The following is a 20,733-nucleotide window of genomic DNA, read 5'->3' as shown; positions in this document are numbered from 1 at the left end:
ATATATAGATATAAATATCTGCTTGATGCATGAGTACATGAGAAAAACCTCTAACCCTGGTATGTAAGTAAGGCAAACTGTAATGTCGTTGAAGAAAATGGGAACATGTAGTATTATCATGGTTATATGTTAAATACAATTGTTACTAGAAGATAATTAAATATATCTTAAATTCTGTAATCTGCCTATACATTATTTTCATGCTAAGTGTGGGACACGCTACAACTTCTTGCCCTAGGTTATAAATTATTAAGAAATTAGTTACTGTCGTTCATGGAGCAATGTTATTAATTAACTTGCGCTGTGCTCTTGCTCATCCTATGTATCCCATTGTAATAGTGTATGACAACCGTTAGATGTCGCTGTAGAATGAAATAATATCACGCGCCCGGCATTTATAAAATAATTCAACAGTGAGTACAATTTCCCATTAGATAAAACATTTCCTAAATTGAATATCATACTTCAACATTAGGCAATTTGTGTCATACCATTTCAAAGAGCGAACTAAGAAAAAAACAAAACAGTATATACCTACCTAATATGCAGTTTAATAATATACCTATTCCAATATAGCCATAAGGAAATAAGAAGCAAAAAGCGAAAAATGCACAAATAATATATGGCACGCAAGGGGCAAAGCATTATGCAAGTCTAGAGCACTCCTCCATCCCAGACCTGTGCGGAGACACTTTGACCTCCCCTCGAGACGTGACGTTGACAAAAGGACGGTCTTGGAGAGATAACGAAAAGCATGTCGAGCCGCAACACAATATCACTCATAAAGTTACTCGCTTACTGTGAGTAGTCTTCTCTACCTCCATGCCACCGCAAGGTGAGGACGACCAAAGATAAAGCCAAAGAGACCAGCGGTAAGTAGGAGCTCTGAATGCGTAAATAGCTTTAAGTTTAAGACTTGATTATGCATATGTAAGCTATTTAAGATAATTCTTCACATTTTGCAAATGTTCACATACAAAAAAATCGTGCACTTTTTAATAAACGCTTCATAAATTTGTGTCAACATTAATTTTATAATGTTTATAGTGTGCGAAACCGAATGTCATGCAAACGTATATTTTACTCAGGTCAAACAGCACCAGGACGCTCTCCGTTGATCGGCTTCTGCATATTAGTCCAGAGATCTGGCCAGACCTGGAAATTTGCTGCAAACATGAGCACCACGCGTCCCACAAAAAAGTAAGTGATGTCAATCACTCTAACGTTCTCATTTAGCCGGTATTGGGTAACACGTGGGCATCACTTGTTGTCAAATAAAGAATAAATAACGAAACTAGTTATGCGTCATATAAAAGGTCCGCTATAGTAAACGGAAGTGTGTGATTTAAAACATGATGTGTGTAAATTGGACAACACTCAACTTAGTAGAGGAAAGGTTTGATATGTCTGGCTGTAGTGCTGGTATCCACGGCCAGGAAAAATGAGGTTATTATGTGATCTGAGGCAGAGGCAACGGCCTATATTTGATTTATTTATACATTTTTGAAAGAAAATTGCGTTCATTGCCAACCCAAAATTATACGTTATTGCTTGTTGAAAAAATTGCATTGAATGAGTCTACTCCATAAAAGCATTAAGTCTAATGTTTCCCCTCAAAAATCATACATCTCAGGCAATATGCCAAATATACATGGGACTATAATAGTTGTATAGTTATTATTAAATAGTAGTTACACTGGTCTAGAGTTCAGGTATTTACTGGGGCTTGATTACAGATTATGCTTGACATTACACTGTACAAGTTGTTTGCTGCTGTTTTTGTTTTCTAGAGGTGTTTTTTAAAGGTTTGCATGTTTTTTTTGCTTTATTATGATAAAGCAAAGAACCACATAAACCTAGGAGAAAACTATGCTGATATACTGTACACAGAGCCCATGAAAGGGTTTCCATCATACATTTTCTGTTTACACATACATAGAAATTCAACATTGTGTAATTCTGTTGGTTTGTTTCTATGATAATTATAATTATGATAATTATAAGTCTTCTTTACAGCTCTGGTTTGCATTGCAAAATCTGCTAGACATATTTATGGTGTAGTGGCAGTAGCATGTGTTGGTCCTCCCAGTAAGTTAACTGGGCCTGTTATACATGTGGTTGTTCCATAGGTGGCAATGGAGCAAGTCGGAAGAAGTAGTGATAGCTCTAGCCTTTAGTTTGTGGCTGAACTCAAACTGATTAAAGAAACTGCATAAACTGTGGTCCAGTTCACTTAGTGAGGGGACTGTTAATATATTCACGTTGGGCCAATATACATACATAGATGTTACCTGCTCCGTTGCATATACTAATCAACACGTGATAGGTGCTGCCTTTGTATGGCTATGTATTGAAAGTGATGTGTTGCTTGTCTTGCAGTGAATCAATCAAATCGACCAAAGTGAGATAAGATGATTGATAGCCCAATAGTCATCTCCTCAAAATGATGCCACTCATGATAAAACCAAGATTGTTCAAATTCCAGTCAAACATTGCGTAAAATTCACTATTCATTATCATAATAATCATATAAATGATCAGGATTCATAATTTTAAGCAAGATGTATTGATTCTATCAAGCTTTTGAAGGGACACATTTATAATAATTTGGAATAGCAGGCATTAATCATATTATTTAAAGCTCAACAGCGGTCACACCAATCAGTGTTTCAACGTTGATTTCCTTTTGATCAAATCCAATCGTATTCTTGATTACAAGTTAACGTGTCACCATAAACAGCACGTTTAATTCTACTTCACAGCACCAAGTGGGGCTACCGGTTCCCAATGGAAATCTCATCATTCTCATTATTACTATCTCATTTTCTTTCACAGAGCTAAACCTAGTCTGATAAATTCCCCTGTTTCCTTCCATCCACCCTACATATTTCTATTAAAGGCTTAGAGTGAGGTAGGCATGATCGCTATGATTGATTTTAAGTATGCAGGGATTGTCCTGCAGCGTGGTTAGTGAAGAAGGCCGGCGTTGTGTGTGCTGTGTGTTTGTGTGTGTGTCTCCTAACTAAAGCTGTTCTAATCCTGTAAGGGCGGATGAGTGGACAGACATGTGATGGCCCACTTGTCTCTTAAGTGAAGAGGGGGGAAGGGGGGATCAAGACCAGATCTGCTGCTGTGTGTTTGTTTTGTTTGTATAAGTGTGTGTGTGTGTGTGTGTGTGTGTGTGTGTTTGTAGGCAAGCACCCCAATTGGCAGATTCTATCAGTTAGTAACATTGTCAGCAACGTTTACGCACACACACACACACCTTGCTGACAAGCGTGTTTTTCACTTTTTTTACAACAGCAACAGTGAGTGTAGGCCGCCTTGGTCAGTAGGTGGACTGGCAGCTGCCAATCCAACCCGATTAACGGGCAAGGAGTTGAAGACTTCCTGTCCTGCCCCTTTACACACACACACACACACACACACACACACACACACACACACACACACACACACACACACACACACACACACACACACACACACACACAGACACACACACACACACACGCACCCACCCCACCCCCGCCCTCCACCTTCGCCCCCGCCCAGATTACCTCCGTTAGCGCTTCGTCGCTATCTACTACGCTCACTGCCCTACTCAAGGACAACAGACGTCCCTAACCTGCTCTCTTGAGTCGTCATTATTCCACATAGAAACCTCAGGGGTTGATTGAACCGCCGTCCAGCCGGTCCTCAGTGTGTGAATGACGGGGCGGCGGGAGTGGTGCGCGGGCGGGCGAGGTTGATGGGCGGTGAACATGAGTGCGACGAGCAGCACTCGTCTGAGCGCCGGCCCAGGCACCCTGCAGGTCGACCAGCCCAAGCGCTACGGCGCCACGCTGTCACTGGAAGAGAAATGTGAGCAGTCTTTCTTCTTCTTCTACTACTACAGGATGGAGGACGAGGCCGTGCTGGACCGCGGGGCGTCCTTCGTCAAGCACGTCTGCGACGAAGAGGAGGTGGAGGGTGAGTGTGCTCTCTTCTTCTACTTTTTCTTCTTCCTCTTCTTCTTCCTCTCCCTCTTCCTCCTCCTCTTCCTCTTCCCCTTTCCCTTCTTCTTCTGCGTCTTCCGTCATTTTGTCATAGTAGGGGTTGGGGGCTGTTGTACGTATGGGGTACGGCTATGGTTCTTGGGACCCCGACATGTTGGTAATGGCTGATTCTTCTTATACGGTAAACAAACACTGGTGACAGTCAAAACAATGGCGTAAAGATAAGCTGGTATAATTAAGGGGCTGTCTCCAGTCATATTTAAAACGTTCAACTTCTAGTTAAGGGGGAGACAGTTGTCATTATATCTATGATATATATTATAGGTCATATATTACTTGTCAGTCAGTCATCATTTACGGTCAAAAGTGTCCAAAATGTATTATGCAATGGAAATCTGGCTTGATTAAAACTTAAAACGAAAAGGGCTTTCTCAAGCCATTGTGTTGCAACCTTGCACTCTTAAAGTAACTTTCCCTCAATGTTCGTTAAAGTAACGGTACCACTGATCCTGGCAACCTATGAAGTGTTTCCTGCTAGCTGTAATCGTCCCGCCCACGTTATTCTTCCTGAGCGTCTGCCAAATGTCACTCCCGTCCGCGCGAGGCTCCCCTGATTAGCTGTTAGCATGGCAGGGCTGCAGGGCCCCGATCACCTGATCCTGTGTTTAGAATGATGTGATTAGTTCATCTCCTACGAGACCAATTGAAACACAAATTAAACGATACTTGTGTTATGCTGACAAATCCAATCATCCAAAAAATATTCCATTCCATTGGGCTTATATATATAAGCCTGGCCATGCATAAGATCCGAAAATAATAATTATAGATCCCAGATGGGGGAAGAAAAATTTCTTACAGTTTAAGAGAAGCGACTTTCGCCGCTTTTAAACAAGCTATTGCGCAACTTAATAAAGTGATTTCAAAGCTTTAGGGAAGTTCAAAGGTCACAATTGATGGTTTCATGTGAACAGCTAAAGACATTTCCTCTTGATCAGGTTATCAAGGTCTTACGCCTATCGAGCATGACTGGGAGGCCGGATGTGATGTGCTCATTTTGCCAGATGCCGTTTGCTGTTTTTCTCATGTCATCCCAGCTTGAACCTTGCTGAAATCTCCCCTGGCTCCCTGTAAATAAACCAGCCTTTGTGTGTGTGTGTGTGTGTGTGTGTGTGTGTGTGTGTGTGTGTGTGTGTGTGTGTGTGGTGTGTGTGTGTGTGTGTGTGTGTGTGTGGTGTGTGTGTGTGTGTGTGTGTGTGTGTGCATGCCCGTGTGTGTGCATTTACATGTGGGACTTATGACCCCGATTTTTTCCTCATGTATGTGTGTTTGTGTTTGTGTGTGTGTGTGTGTGTGTGTGTGTGTGTGTGTGTGTGTGTGTGTGTGTGTGTGTGTGTGTACGGCTGGGGAGTGCTGTGGGGGCATGCCTGCGTGTGGGCTCTTACATGTGTTTGACATGTGTCCCCTATGTTGCTGTAGCTGGGGACACCAGACGACATGCAATCGATTCTTTCATCTTATCTATCGTTGCAAAAACGATTGTTTAAAGTGGATCGGTCTACGGTCTGACAGACAGAACTTTCTTTTACTGGATATATATGTTCTGGTATCTGTTTGAGACTCTGATTAGTATCCATGTTTGTTTGCCTCGTGACCCGTGATAAGTGAGTGCTTTACGCCTTAGCAGTATGTATGGAAGACCCTGAAGTGCCTGAGACGAAGGTTTTAATCAACGACTGACAACTGGTCGGCGATGTTACCCGTTGCTGTGGTTTATTCAAGATCGCAAAAACACTCCCCGAAACACTCCCTTCAAACACACCAGATGAAGAAATACTCAATAAGCACCTATTTTCAATATTTTCATAGCCACGTATGATTCAGCTCATATATCACCGGCATGTAGGCCTCGTCAGACCGATGGCATTCAGGAGAAGAGAGTAAATCACACGTATTAATACAAATGGAGGGGAAAGGAGAGAAAAGAGCTGGTTCAAGGTGATACAGGGACAGATCACTCTTAAGAGTAGCTTTTAGAAGGATTGCAAAGGCTGCATGACAAAAGAAGAATTGAATAGAACAGGACAAGGGGTGATAGAAGAGCGCAGATTAAAAAAAACGAACTGACCGCTCGCAAAGAAAGATTTACTCTTTGCCAGCGTCGCTTTGTGGGCAGCTTCCTCTCGGTTTGTTGTTTTTTTGAATGGGAGAGGAACTTTTTCTCTTTTTTACTTGACTATAAGGAGATGTCTGAAAGAAGCCCGAGCCTTGTGTTTTTGGGGAGGTTTGTTTAGCCTGTTGCTAAGGAGAAGCAACAGTGCAGCCAGTTTCCCCAGTAGCCATGAGCTCAACCAGTACACCCTGAGAATGCTAATAAACAAACAAATTAATACATATATATAGATAAATAATTAAATATACAGTACATTGATTAATACTTTCGGCCTTTACAAGCCTGACTGTTCAAATAAAATGATTTGCTGTCAATGTCGATTTTAAGTTTCTTGGTCATAGAATTGTAGCCGGTAGTAGGCGAAGGGTTTTGTGATTCTATATTTATGTCAGTGATGGGAAGTTGAGGTTCCTGAAGGGAAAAAGCAGTACTACGTCAGGGGTTGTAGCGCGTCAACCACATCCCATTGATGTAGTGGTTTATATTGTTGTATATACACTGGCCAGGTGCCATCTGGAGAACCCAACGCCCATCAGGGGAACACATGGCATGCGTGCTGTCTGCCATACTGCGGGACTACTGACTACTCATGGAAAAAAGACTATTTATGTCTCTCTCTCTCTCTCTCTCTCTCTCTCTCTCTCTCTCTCTCTCTCTCTCTCTCTCTCTGTCTCTGTCTCTGTCTCTGTCTCTGTCTCTGTCTCTGCCTCTATCTCTCTCTGTCTCTCTCTGTCTCTCACTTTCTCTCACTCTTGTTGTCCCTCCAAATGCCAATTTTATTCTCTATGAGAGATGAGATCGAAGTGGAACAATTTCTCAAAGTAGGGACAACATATTTTGTTTGTGGATATACTAGCCAATGAATTTCCCAATTGCATTTTTAGGAAACCTACTGTTTTGTGAGTTGTGTCATCGCACAACAAGCCTGCAGACATGAAGACCAACTTTTACATCAAACAATCCGCGCGGAAAAATCCTTCATTAATCTTCTAAAAAATACAGTTTTATGTTTTCGTAATTTAGGATTTTCATCACCAGTGAGATAATTCCCTTTTTTGTCCACATTATAGATTATTCAGCAGGATGAATCATTGATACTCTCTATATAGAAGATCATTGTCTGTTGTTGTGGGTGACTCGGTCACTTCCTGGTTCTGTTGCTGGGGGAGGAGCCCGGTCCTACCCTGGGGCCGGCACCAAGGGCATGACACTGATAGTGTACAGCCTTTGTTTCCTTCGGACTCATGGTTGAAGTTTCACGCTTGGACAGTTTGCAATGGGTCATGGTGCCCTCACCGGATCTGAAGGAATGAATGGATATTCATCTGACTCCACTTGCAAGTTAAAGTTGGAGTAAAAAGTAAACTAGCATATTGGACACTGACACTTTAAGTTACAAAGAATCTTGAAAAAACTATCTTGAAATTCAACAGAAAAACATGATTTCACTTTTTGGCTAAAGTATTTGTTCATTTTGCATAAAACTACATTGCTTATGCCCATGAAGCAAAAAAATGGTGCTCTAAATATGGGAATGAAAACATGTTTTGGGTTATTATCAATCGGATAGAAGCACAAAAACAAGTTGAGCCATGGGTTCATTATTCCTGCACAGATGGTTCTGTATCATCCTGTAATCTCCCACATAGAGGCGAAACACCCCACACGGTTAATACACTCACATGTATCTGTGAAGCAAGATTGTACACTGTTTTCGTGGCTTTGCCATCCCACAGCCTACATAGTGACAGATATTTTTAACCTGTTAGGTTCAGATCAAAGGTTGCATTCAAAGCCAAATGAAAAGAAATGCATTTATGTTTCTAGTCTCCAGTTTTAGTAGTTTGTATATTGTAGACATAGTTGCATTAATGTCCCAGAGTAAGAAGTACACGCTCTCCCAAATTGTGACAATATAATACTAAACAAGAAACCTAAACCAACATAAACTATCAAGAAAAGAAAAAAAAAAGTGCGTCATAATGTCAAAAATAGATACACTAACAGTACATTCATCAGCAAATAACAATGTAAAGACTAGTTGAGGGAGTGTGATTGACGCGTCTCAAGTGTTTGTTATTACCCAAGCGGATCAGTGTCTCTGCTTTTATTGCCCCTAAACCACCCACAGCGTCTACAACTATGTGCCCTGCAGGTACCATGCCTACATATAAATATTGGTGGTGTTGTCATGCAAGGGGCCCCAGCCTTCGTTGAGTCCTTCTACTCTGCTTTGAGCCCAAATATTTATCTTGACAGTGGGCTGCCAACTCTTCCTGAAATGTTCCTCAGTGTCCCGTTCTCGCTCGTATGGAATTCCGGGCCGTGTGAGGCTGTTCTTGTAACAAACCTTTCGAAATATAGTACTTAATGAAAAATATACGTCGAATTTGATGAGGGTCAATGCATCAAATGTTGCATAATGTACGGCTCAACTCTTACTAAAGGACAACAAAAAGCAATAGTTGGATAGTGAAATGGCCTTTTCTACTATTGCTTGCACTGTTCGACTATTGCTTAAAGAAAAGCAATAAATTACAGAACTAGAGTTTCTCAACATTTTTTGCTAGTCTTCACAGAAATGTTTTTGATGGTACCAAGGGGGTTCATGACATAAACGTGACCCAAAATAATTCTGCACTAAAGTGCGTCCCCCTTTTCTCTCCAAAACAAAACTGAGCATCTGAACTCTCCATAATCAGGAGAGCCGTGAGACGCCATGGAGCTGCCCTAACCCCTCTCTCCACTGTCCTCTCCTCTGCCCACCAGGTCACCACACCGTGTACATCGGCGTGCACCTGCCCAAGAGCTACCGGCGCCGACGCCACCACCGGCGCCACGCGGGCCACAAGGACAGGAAGGAGCCGTCCAATGAGAACCCGTCTGACAAGTCGGACACGGAAACCAACGAGCAGGCCAGCCGCAGCATCCTCAGACCCCTCAGTGAGTAGGCACGGATCCCCTCCCACCCACGCACCCACGCACCCACGCACCCACGACACAAAGCCCACCCACCATACCACCCCCCCCCCCCCCCCCCCCATCCTCCCCCATCCTGTCACGTTCCATTAAGGGGCATTTAGCCTCGTGATTTGTGCCTGTGTGTGTGTGTGTGTGTGTGTGTGTGTGTGTGTGTGTGTGTGTGTGTGTGTGTGTGTGTGTGTGTCTGTGAGTCTGCGTCTACGCTTGTGTGAGTGCATGTGCCTGTCTGTGTGTGTGTGTGTGTGTGTGTGCGTGTGTGTTTGTGTGTGTGTCCCAGTGTGTGGTTGTGGCCACCACCCACGACCACTGTTCCAGCCAATTCCCTTTTCTCCCTGAGTCTTCCTGTGACCCTAAAGGGGACTTGCTGAGTCCACACACCAGGAATAGATGCCCTTGCCTGGCTGTGTGATGGCTGTGTTTGGACAGACCAGCGTGAGGAATCAGTGTGGAAGTAATGACTCTCGCTATACAATTGTGCCGGCCGATGATATGAGTCTCCTAGCCTTTGCGTATGTGTGTTTATGTGTGTGTCAGGCCCAATTCATGTGCGTGTGCAGACTTCATGCGTGTGTCTGTGACTGTATGTTCATCTGTGTGCAGTCCCAATGCATGCATGTGTGTATGTTTGTCTGGGTGCCGGCTTCATGCATGTGTGTGTACACTATGTATGTCTGAGGAGGCCCCATGCATGTGTGTGTGTGTGTGTGTGTGTGTGTGTGTGCGCGCCGCTGTGCTCGCCTGCCCTCCCAGACACTTGTGCCTAACTGTGTCTGTATGTGCGTACATCTGCGTAAACGGAGCGAGTGCGTGTCTCCTTGGTTGAATGGCGCCCGAGTGAATCTCCTCTCCCCTTAGATGCTCCTCCAGGGCGGACACTTCTGGAGCTCGGACAAAAGATAGACGGCAGGACGGTCAGAGAGAGAGTTGGGGGAGAGAGAGCCAGGGGGAGAGAGAGATGGAGGGAGAGAAGGTTAGGGGGAGAGAGAGAGCGTTAGGGGGAGAGAGAGTTAGAGAGAGAGAGAGCGTTAGGGGGAGTGAGAGAGAGAGAGAGAGAGAGAGAGAGAGAGAGACAGAGAGATAGTGAGAGAGAGCGATGGAGGGAGAGAAAGAGAGAGATGGAGGGAGAGAGAGGGGGAGAGAGAGTTAGAGAGAGAGAGAGAGCGTTAGGGAGAGTGAGAGAGAGAGAGAGAGAGAGAGAGAGAGAGAGAGAGAGATAGTGAGAGAGAGATAGAGGGAGAGAAAAAGAGAGATGGAGGGAGAGAGAGGGAGAGAGAGGGGGAGAGAGAGAGAGAGAGAGAGAGAGATCTTTCATCGGGAGATGAAGTCTCAATGCAGAGCTTAACTCACTTACTGATGTCTGCGATTTGTATTTACAGTAGAATTCACGGAAAGCTCGGTCAACTGCATGTGAACATGAATTTGCCTGAGCACGCCGTCCGTTAAGAACTACACACAGATCGGTTGTCTCGGCTCTAGGGATGACAAACGAACGCCCGTGCATGTTTGACGATATGTGATGTGACCAGAGGACGGTGCCATCCCGGCACTGCGTTGGCGGAAGAGTGCATCGCGTGGTGCAGGGCTTTATCACGTGATCTGAATTGATGTGATATTTTAATAACACGATGAGCTTCAATACATAGATGCCAAATGAGTTTGATACACATGCTACTGCTAGGCAGGACTGAAGACGGGACCTTTTACAGATTGACCTTTGATGGTTTGTCCCCTCAATCCCACGGCAAAGCTCCTCGGGTGAAGCAGCGCTGACCTCGGGGGGCTGCACAGCTATCCACCCCCCCCCCCCCCCCCCCCCCCCTCCCCGACAGGGCAGACAAGGCGCGGTCTACTGTGATGATGACCTTGCATTGTGGCTTAACGCAGTGCTCATGGATGTGGTGTCCGTGTGTTCACAGCAGCACAGGGCACAGGATATGTCGTCGAGCTAATCAGTCGTGACGACACGGACCCAGGGCAAACTTAGAACGTGAGCATTGATCACCGACCGGGAGCACGTGTGTGAGACACGCCGGGAGCCAGCGGGCGACGAAACCACGTGTGACACCCTTCCATGACATGTATAGGCGACACGCCCGCTGTCGTCATGCACATGTTCACGTGGGAAGCTTCCACATGTATGTCTATGTGTGTGTGTAAGTGTGTGTGTGTGTGTTACTGGTTGCCATTTGGATGTTATTGGCAAACATACTCCAATCTGTTGTGTGTTAACAATATTTAAGTCGTCTATGACGTCGGTGGATCCACCAGGAGCCTTCAAAATAAGCGTCTGTGTGTGTGTGTCAGGGGGGGGGGGGGGTCTGTGTGTTTGTGTGTATGTGTGTGTGTTTGTGTGTGTGTGTCCCAGGGTTGGTTTAGTGCGGTGACAAAGGCCACTAGGATGTGTCAGTGTCAGGAAGAGTGTGTCCTTTTCGGATCGCTCCGTAGATTGCTGAACTTTCCTTGGACACACAGCGGCGCTCCTCATGATCTGAAAGGTCCGCCCCCGGGCACTGATTGGACGGGACCGCTTGAGTTTGAGCTTGAGTCTTTCCTCGGCGTCTGACTCAGGGCATCAGCCCCGTTCAAACCCAGGGTCCCCGGGGATGAACTGCTATGGTGATCAGAGATGTTTCCAGTTTGGAAGTACATGCGCATTTAAAGCCCTTTTCTTAAAAGCCGCCCTGCTTTTCTTCCCTCCTCTGTTGGATTTTGCCGGCCGTCCAACTCCAAACAAAGTACTCAATGTACTTGTGAAGTGTTGCATGCGCACATAGCTTAGCAACACAAATGATGTAGGATAGTAATGTCTTTACAGTAGTATAAGTATTGGTTGTGGTAGTGGTGGTGGTGAAAGTAGTAGTATTTCGAAGCAGGGACCTTTTATTCAGAGAACATCACAGGCTGCACCCAAATGTAGAAAACTTGAGTGCAAGTTGTATTTCAGTACATGAAAGAAGTGTGAGTTAAACAATGGACATACGTGTTAAAAAGAGGGTCCAGAATTCATTTTATCAGTCTGGGCTTAGAGAAATAACAAAAAGGGTGTTTACACTTTCTGTGGTAGTTCTGTGTTGAAGAAAATTGCGACAATGGTGGCAGTGGACCCTCGGTGGTGCGTTGGCGCCTTGTTTAGGGTGTACACAGAAAGACTCTGCTCGCTCTTATGGACAAAGCAAAGTGAACACTGCGGATATCACTTAGAACAACACGCTCTCGGGTGTGACGGTGTTAATGGACAACAAAGTCTGTGAAAAACGTACAGTACCACGTCGTTTCATAACAAACAAGAGGGCATATAGACGGAGAGCTTTGCTAATGTGGCGTGGTATTTAAGAGGAATGACCTTTGTTCCGATGGCCGTGTCTTTAAGTGGTAACCTTTTGCTAGCCATTTTGTCTTTGACGCCGTTTACTGAGTCTGTGAGTGAATGTCAGGTGTATCGGGGGGGGGGGGGGAGAGGGTAAATTTCCATTAATGGTTGCCCATTCCTTCAAAATATCTCTCAACATCAAAGTAAATAAAATGCTCCTCAGTGCTGTATACAGTTGTTAATATACAACAGATACATTCGTCACAGTGAAGAAGTGTTGAATTATCAAGAGGACGAAAGTCAAACCTAACCATGGGTTATTTTGTCCAACATTGGAAAAATATCAGTAACTCTCCCCCCTCCCTCTACCCCAAGGCCCCTCCAAAAAAGAAAGTTGGTTCAGAAATGCTGAATAAATATAGACTCGGCTGGAGCTGAATAGAAAAAGCAACTCTGGATTGTGGAGACCCAGATGGTGACCTGCATGTTAATACACCTTATTTGTGTTGCTGTTGCCCAATAGCCCAAGCCCTGCTCCTCTATCTGGGAAGCACCACCACCCTCCAGGGACGGCCTTGGTCAGATGCCTGGGCTGAAATCCTCTTGTTTAGTCAGATGCACTCTGCGGGCACTGTGTGTGTGTGTGTGTGTGTGTGTGTGTGTGTGTGTGTGTGTGTGTGTGTGTGTGTGTGTGTGTGTGTGTGTGTGTGTGTGTGTGTGTGTGTGTGTGTGTGTGTGTGTGTGTGTGTGTGTGAGTGTGTGTGTGTGTGCTGGCCTTCTGGTATCCATCCAGTATTTACTGCATAAGCATTTGACCCGCGGCTCAGATTGATTGGAACTTTTTTTCCCCTCCCTTTTCCCTAAACGGTTTTATTTAGAACTTGGACCCAAATGACTGTAAGTAGATTACGATGATGGCTGTCGTAGATGCGCCATTCACAAAAAGGGTTTATGAGCTAAGAGCCAGGAAGGGCAAACGTCATGGTAGTATGGCTGGGTATTGAAGTGACCTACGATACGATAAAGACAGAGTAAAAGCAGCCTACATTACATAACTGCCATTTTTGTCAATGCTTGCAGCAGGCTAATGTCTTACAGTTAACAAGCAATGCTTTTTACAAATGCCAACCTCCCACCTTTCCCGGTGTTCCACTCCCATCCACCAATGCCTCTTATCTGCTATAATAACCACAAAAGATCATTCATAGTAACGTGTGGGACGTCATTTCTAGTAGGAAGGTTAGGTCTGGACGATGTGGGAGCGGCATGTAACCAAAGTAGAGCGACAGACTTGTAATGTGATTACGTGCTACTTTTTCAAAACGCCTGGTCCTAGTAGCAGTCCTAAAGAGAAAATCCACAGCCACACTAGAACTGTTCTCTCAGTAGCAAGTCACATTTTTGCCTAAGCATTTGTCAGACGGCTAGCGATCAAGACAACATTGTTTGCAGTTCAAAAGTGGCCTACTCATTAACTATTCTTACTTCCTCGAGTAAATGAGTGTCGTGGGATCATGTCTTCAGGACTAGTTTAACGCCTACCTCAGACAACTCTTTCAACTCTGTTGTAGCAATTATATAACGGTCCCAGAGGAAGGAATAAAGAGCAATCCTAGTGGCACAAGCACGTGGTAAAACTGCCCGGGTCAAGCTTACTTTAAAAAACCTGAAGCCAAAGTTGGAACGCTGTGTGTGTGTGTGTGTGTGTGTGTGTGTGTGTGTGTGTGTGTGTGTGTGTGTGTGTGTGTGTGTGTGTGTGTGTGTGTGTGTGTGTGTGTGTGTGTGTGTGTGTGTGTGTGTGTGTGTGTGTGTGTGTGTGTGTGTGTGTATCGGCACAGCTCTGTTCACATGTCATTATTGCAGGGAAGACTCGTACACACTCACTCATCACATAACAAAGCACACAACCAAGCTTTGGCATTCCTCCCTGCTCACCGGGTCAAAAGCACCAGGTGAACCTCGTTCAGTCCCTGGCAAAACATAAGCAGCAGAGGCGGGGAGAACCACATCATAGAGATCAGAGCCTGGGTGCAAAGAAAAGGTCCTGCCGCTTTTCTAACATTAGACCAACCCCAGCAAGCGGTTGGCAGCGCCGCAAAGCGCGTAGACCCGGTCAAAGTGGGACTCCCGTTTGAGCCGAGGACATGGCCTGCTAACCTACCAGTTGTTCATGCCAGGAAGGAATGAACAACAAGTTTCACATCAGCGTTAAAACTCGCGCCATGCCAAAAGCATGGACCTTATTTCTTCATTGACGGCTTCATGTGGGAGTGCAGGTTCTTTAATGCATTACTTAATTTTAAGATAACATTTGTTTCATATTCCACACTTTAGGACAATTTGGTCGTAAATGATGGTTAAGAAAATGTAAGGGTTAGGGCTGTAGTGGGTGTACCCACAACAGAAACACAGCGGAATGGACAAATTCTCTGCTTGGGCCTTGTAAGATCTTGACTGACTTGTAGAATCTTGTCGTTTGCAGTTTAGTCATATCATTATCGTCCAGATTACACTATGTAGAGCCATTCACATCATCAATCATTGAATCCTCCTCAAACACAAGGAAGGAAGAATGTTTGGACTTTCATCTTTCCTGGTGCAGTGTCTGTCCACTGAAGGAATCCATAGTCTCTCGTTTAGGCCAATCAGAGGTCAATAATTGTGGGGCTTTTTTCTGAATGTATTTATTTTATAAATACATAAATATATATATATATATATACGCAGTATTTGAGTGTAATGGGAAAAGTCTTCCTGTAAATATTTGAGAAAGAAGACTATCCCAGTACTGCACTGAAGTACTGCACCCCAAGTGCACCCCAATATCTACCCAATGTCTCGCCCCCACCATGGCGGTGTCTCTCTGCATTCTGTCCCTGCTCGCTTGCTCGCTCACTCTCCCTCTCTCCCTCCCTCTCTCCCTCTCTCTCTCTCTCTCTCTCTCTCTCTCTCTCTCTCTCTCTCTCTCTCTCTCTCTCTCTCTCTCGCCCTGTTGCTCTTTGCTAACTGGCTGCCCTGCATACGAAACGTCTCCAGAGCGTCTTGGGGTTATTCTCCCCCCCCTTCGAGTTCCCTCCTTCATGTCCTCCTTCATGTACATTCAGGTCAATGTACGCACTTTGCAACAGCAACTCGGTTCTGATAGGCATCGTTAAAGACCTACATTATTCCATTCCTGGGAGCTGGTTCAGGGGGGGTTGGATGGTATTTGTGTAGGAAGCATGTCAGCAGTGGGCCTGAAGGGGCCTCAGTCGCAGCACCGCTCAGCTCTGCACTGGGCGGCCGGGGCATTCTTCCTCCATAACCCTGTCCATGAGCCTCCAGTGCATGGACAAAGTTGCCTTTGTGTGGCCGTGGCTCTTGGCTTAGAGCGCAACACAGAGCTTTGAAAATTGGGTTTGAATGATGGGATTTTTATTTCCTCCTTTCTGTGCTCCCTCGCTTCTCTTTCTGCTTTCACTATGAAGCGACTCCCCCATCTCCCTGTCTCCCCTCCTCACCCCCCACACCATCTCTGTCTCACTGCTCTCTTAGCAACTGTTGGACTGAGACGGTATTGCGTTACCGACTCCTCACAAACAGTTTGTTTTCCAACCCACTGCTGCGCCACACAGCATGAGTCTGGCTCAGCCTTTTGTTCTCCTCGTCTAAATATTCCAGAAAGAGCTCCTTACAGATAAAGTGAAATTAATCAAATACTCCAAATCTCTGCCTGTACATAAATAGCGGTGAGAGATTTTGCAGGCTTTCATCCACAAACAGCCATAAAATGCTTGGTGTAAGTATTTTAACCAAAATACTTGTTGATGGTGGATGTCACACTCTGTTATTATGGCAAACAGCTGTGGAGACATCCGTCTGTGATCTGTACACACAGCATTGCAACATGAGCTCCATTCACTCCACGGTGCTCTTAGTTTGAGCTGTGGTGCAGTGTGGATGCGTTTGCGATGCAGATGTGTGTGAATGAACGCCGTAGTACCACCGTGTTATTAAACAGATTGCCAGGACTTTGGGCTAGTTGCAGCTTGTGTCCGAAGCCTGTGTGCAAGCAGATAGCCGCCCCCACCTTGCACCTAGCAATCTGGTGTGCGTGACTGTGTGTGTGACTGTGTGTGTGACTGTGTGACTGTGTGTGTGTGTGTGTGTGTGTGTGTGTGTGTGTGTGTGTGTGTGTCTGTTTGTGTGTTTGTGTGTGTACCAAATCCACCCCCCCTACAAGCTGTTGATGCCTTCGTACCTTGGGAGACATAAATTGTCTTTGCTGTGCTGACTCGCTGCGTGTTAGCACTGCTGACACGCTGAATGGCTCACTAAGTTCACAGGTAATGTCATGTTATTGCCCAGCGTACGACTGACTATCATGATACTAAATCTGTATAGTTATGGGGGAAATCTGGGGACATCTATCCATAGGAAATGTCGACCACAACCATTCAATGAGAAAGTTGATGTTTTAGATACAGTTCTACTGTGAACATTACTGCCACTCTGCAGTAGAACTTTGCAATAATGGAGCTTAAGCACATACACACAGGAATTTGTATGCTTAAACTCCTTTGTAGAATTATTATGATGCATGTATTCATGCAATGGATAAATTATTCGTTACGAATGATTTGCGGTGAGGGCATGAAGTGTCCTTTTACAGTCAGTAGACTTTAACGTTGCAGAAAAGTGAGCAGTGGAATACGAACATAGTCTGATTCACCCGTGGAGTTGGGCTGTCCAAGTTGTGACCGTTGTCACGCAGGGATACATGAATAGATCATTCTGCACCGCCTCATTTGAACTGATGAAGCAACACGCCCCACTGGTTATGCAACCTCATTTGGGTGGTGTGGTGTCATGGGACCCAGCAGGGCACTGGGTGGCCAGTGGGACCTATATGGGAGGTTGTGCGGAGGGCTGGAGGTTTTCTGGAGGGAGGGCCCGCTCATTAAAGGCTTTTTCACAACCACCACCGCCACTGAGACTAAATGAGGGGGTTTCAGGTGCATTAAGTGATTCCTCACCGCAGCAAAACCCGACTGCTGTTAAGAAGCGACTGGTGTTAATCCCTCGTAATCTATAATGTGTACCCTACATAGCGTGTTTCTGTAGGACCACCGTGTTTGTTGTGATTATACGCTGTAGTGGGGGGATAAGGAGGTTGAATCACCTGGACTCAATACCAGATAGGATCTTTCTCACAGGAATACTATAATGTAAATGGGGTGTTTATGTTTGAGTTTATGGGTGTGTGTTGACTTGGCTTTGACTTTGCATGTATGTGTGTGTGTGTGTGTTTATGGGTGTGTGTGTGTGTGTGTGTGTGTGTCTGCGCAGAAACTCAAACAACAGTCGGTACGAATGCGCTTTGGTTGCGTCAATGCCTGCCCAGCAAGTTAAGAGGATACGTTGCAGCTCGGACTCCACTCGTTTGAAGACCCTTTGTTTAAATCACCATCGATGCCTCTGCGTTTCCGAGCGCCCCCCCTGTCGGAGGGGCACCGGCTTGATATTCAAATGAGCAGGAAAGCACAGCCTCTTACGTAAAAGAATAGGCCCCGGTTTGTGAACCCATTCTTAATTGTTAATGAGGGGGGGGCTCCGGGAACCGTGCCAACGACCGGGGAACCAATGGGGAGAGAGCTCTGGGTGAACAGCAGAGGAAATGGGGGACGGACGGGGGGGACGAGGAGGAGGTGGATGAGGAGGGGGCTTTGGAGGCTCAAGCATTGGGGACACAGCCACTGAGGGACCCCCTGAACCCCCTTTATCCTCCCCCCTCCCCTCCCCTTCCCCTCCCACCTGGTACACATACTGCTGGAGAGGCAGCGCCCGGGCCATCGGCTCCTCACTCTCGCCCAGGGCTCTTTTATGGGTCCTCATCAGCTGCTCTCCGGTTGATACCGCCGCCGCCACCGCGCAGCGCAGAAGAAGAAGGGACCTCCTCGCTTTGCCAAAGGCCTTATCGACACCCGACCTCACCCCGCCGACCCCACTCCTACCCACCCTCCCTCCTCACACCCCACAGCCACTCCTCACCCATCCCATCACCCCCCCTCTCTCCCCCCCCCCCCCCCCTCCTCCTCCTCCCCCACCCCTCTCTCTCTCGCTCTCTCTCTCTCTCGCGCGCGCTCTCTCTCGGACGGAGTATCACCCACGTCGGGACGGTCGGGGGGGAGAAAAAAAAGGAAAAAGCGGGGTGCCAGAGCGGGGCAGAGATGTCAAACAACAACAACGACCGGGCGGAGAAAGACAAGGAGAAGGAAGAGGATGCGGTCGGGAAGAAGGAGGAGGAGGAGGAGGAGGAGGAGGAGGAGGAGGAGAGGGGACAGGGTGACGGGGTGAAGATCCCTCCACCTCCTCCGCCCCCCTCCCCTCCCGCCTCCAGCGGCCCAGAGGGCAAGGCGGACGGACCCGGGGCGGCCGGGACCCCCGGGGCGGCCGGGACCCCCGGGGGCAAGCCGCCGCCGCCGCCGCCGCCGCCGCCGCTGGCCAACGGGACCCAGAGCCAGCCGCTGACGCGCAGCATCTTCCCTCTGTCCCCAGTCTCGCCGGCGGCCGAGCGGATCCGCTTCATCCTCGGGGAGGAGGACGACGGCCCCGCGCCGCCCCAGCTCTTCACGGAGCTGGACGAGCTGCTCTCCGTGGACGGCCAGGAGATGGAGTGGAAGGAGACGGCCAGGTAGGACTCAGCGCTCACAAAGCGCTCACTGCTCGCGTAGGGAACTGGGTTCGATGGAACCGGGAAAGGTGAAGTGATCAGGAATAGTGAGTTACAGCTTGTCGCCAATCCCCAGGATCGCATGCAGCGTTTGGTCTAGGATTTCATTCATTATTTTTTTTATCAATCGGTGTTGTCAATATAAAAGCATGCCATAATGTTAAAGTACGGTAGTTCTTAAATCAACCCGCTAAAGTTAAATTACGAAGGGGGGGGGGGGGGGGGGGGGCGAGGCAAAACAAGTGAATCCAGAAAGAGCCTCCTTACCCCTCCCGTGTGGAAAGATTGCCAACACACACACACACACTCACACAGTCACACGCACTCACTCACACACTCACAGGCCGTGCAATGTTGTGTCATCACGGGCTCCAAGGGCAGCCCACGAGCCCCTCAATGAATGAAAGATCTCATCCCCAGCACTGGGCAGTGCTGCTGGCCGGCTGCCAGAGTCCCCAGCCTTCACAGCCAACATGGGCAAAGAACAAAACAAACCCTGCTGGCATACAGTGAGTGGCCGGCCAGAAGGGGCTCTGTGGCGGTCATTGTATGCCCGTCATTCAAGTCTTGCGTTTCCGCATTCCACCGGTCGAAGATTTCATTACTGTTCATTAAAGCTGTCCCCTGTTTTAAAGCGCCTATATATGTCCACTAAAGAGTACAGGCAAGATGGAGTACACAGCGGTCCACTAGGTGATCTTTACATGTGGAGGCCTAGCTGGGTGACTAACTGCCACTGCTAATTATCTTGTCAGAGAGGAACTGCTAGGCAGCGGCTTCCCCTTACAGAATAGGCGTTCTGGGACTTCTGCTGTCAGAAACACACACCCCATAAACTTGAACAGTTATTGCACTTGTTCCTTCAGGTGTTGATGATGTTGCAACAGTCATACAGATACCCACAGATACCACGAGTAGGAGACAATCTTTTTATTCATCCGCTGTCAACCCAAGACTACAATTAATATGTTGTGTAACTTTAACCAAAGAGACCAGTTTCTACTGGCAAACAGACAAAAGACTCGTCTCTCTTAAGCCTTGCCAAGTGGAAGTCCACTTCCCTGCAGAACGACAACTTGAATGCACCCTTCGTGGTTCTTCAGCTCTGGGGAGATTTAGGTCTTGGTTCTCTCTGAGGCGTTGTTAAGGGTTACATGGAACAAGATTGATGGCATGTTTACACCCAAATTTACACACTCTGGTCCGACCACCGGACAGTGGATTTACTCAGTGATTTTTGCGTTTCTTTGTGTCACAACCCAAAACTCATCACAGAGGTCAAACTTTGGCCGGAAACACGTTTGCATTGGTTTGAATGTGATTTCGATTGTGTCTCATGGATACCTCGGGGGTTAAGACATGATCGTTAATCCCCTTGTCTGTAGGTCAGGCCACTGACCTACACTGACCTTTCTAGATTTAAAAAACATACACATTAAAACCATGAACTTCTCACAAATACTCAATCATGATGATATGCAATTAGATACCGTGCTATCATCAACACTGCTCATACATTCAGGAACCAAACGCTATAAAAAAATAAGAAGCAACAATC

General features: G+C 46.5%; 1 protein-coding gene across 12 annotated transcripts in view; it reads left to right on the top strand.

Annotated features, from left to right (window-relative positions):
- The first annotated feature begins 714 nt into the window (after positions 1 to 714).
- Positions 715 to 20,733, top strand: part of slc4a4a (solute carrier family 4 member 4a) — an 81,520-nt gene continuing 61,501 nt past the window's right edge. For 6 of the 12 annotated variants that reach the window (XM_060053895.1, XM_060053893.1, XM_060053889.1 and 3 more), the window contains exons 1-5: positions 715 to 872; positions 1,089 to 1,200; positions 3,899 to 3,972; positions 8,941 to 9,114; positions 19,001 to 19,136. In XM_060053895.1, the coding sequence (XP_059909878.1) occupies positions 1,175 to 1,200; positions 3,899 to 3,972; positions 8,941 to 9,114; positions 19,001 to 19,136 (410 nt within the window). In that variant the 5' untranslated portion in view covers positions 715 to 872; positions 1,089 to 1,174. Of the gene's footprint in view, positions 873 to 1,088; positions 1,201 to 3,898; positions 3,973 to 8,940; positions 9,115 to 18,538; positions 19,137 to 20,733 lie in introns of those variants that run through there. The other 6 variants (XR_009526220.1, XM_060053892.1, XM_060053891.1 and 3 more) reach the window with 3 other exon arrangements.

The sequence above is a fragment of the Gadus macrocephalus genome, chromosome 6, assembly GCF_031168955.1.
Source record: "Gadus macrocephalus chromosome 6, ASM3116895v1".
In the NCBI taxonomy this organism is placed as follows: domain Eukaryota; kingdom Metazoa; phylum Chordata; class Actinopteri; order Gadiformes; family Gadidae; genus Gadus; species Gadus macrocephalus.
Note: the sequence above shows the minus strand (reverse complement) of the source record. Positions and strands in the feature narration are given on the sequence as shown.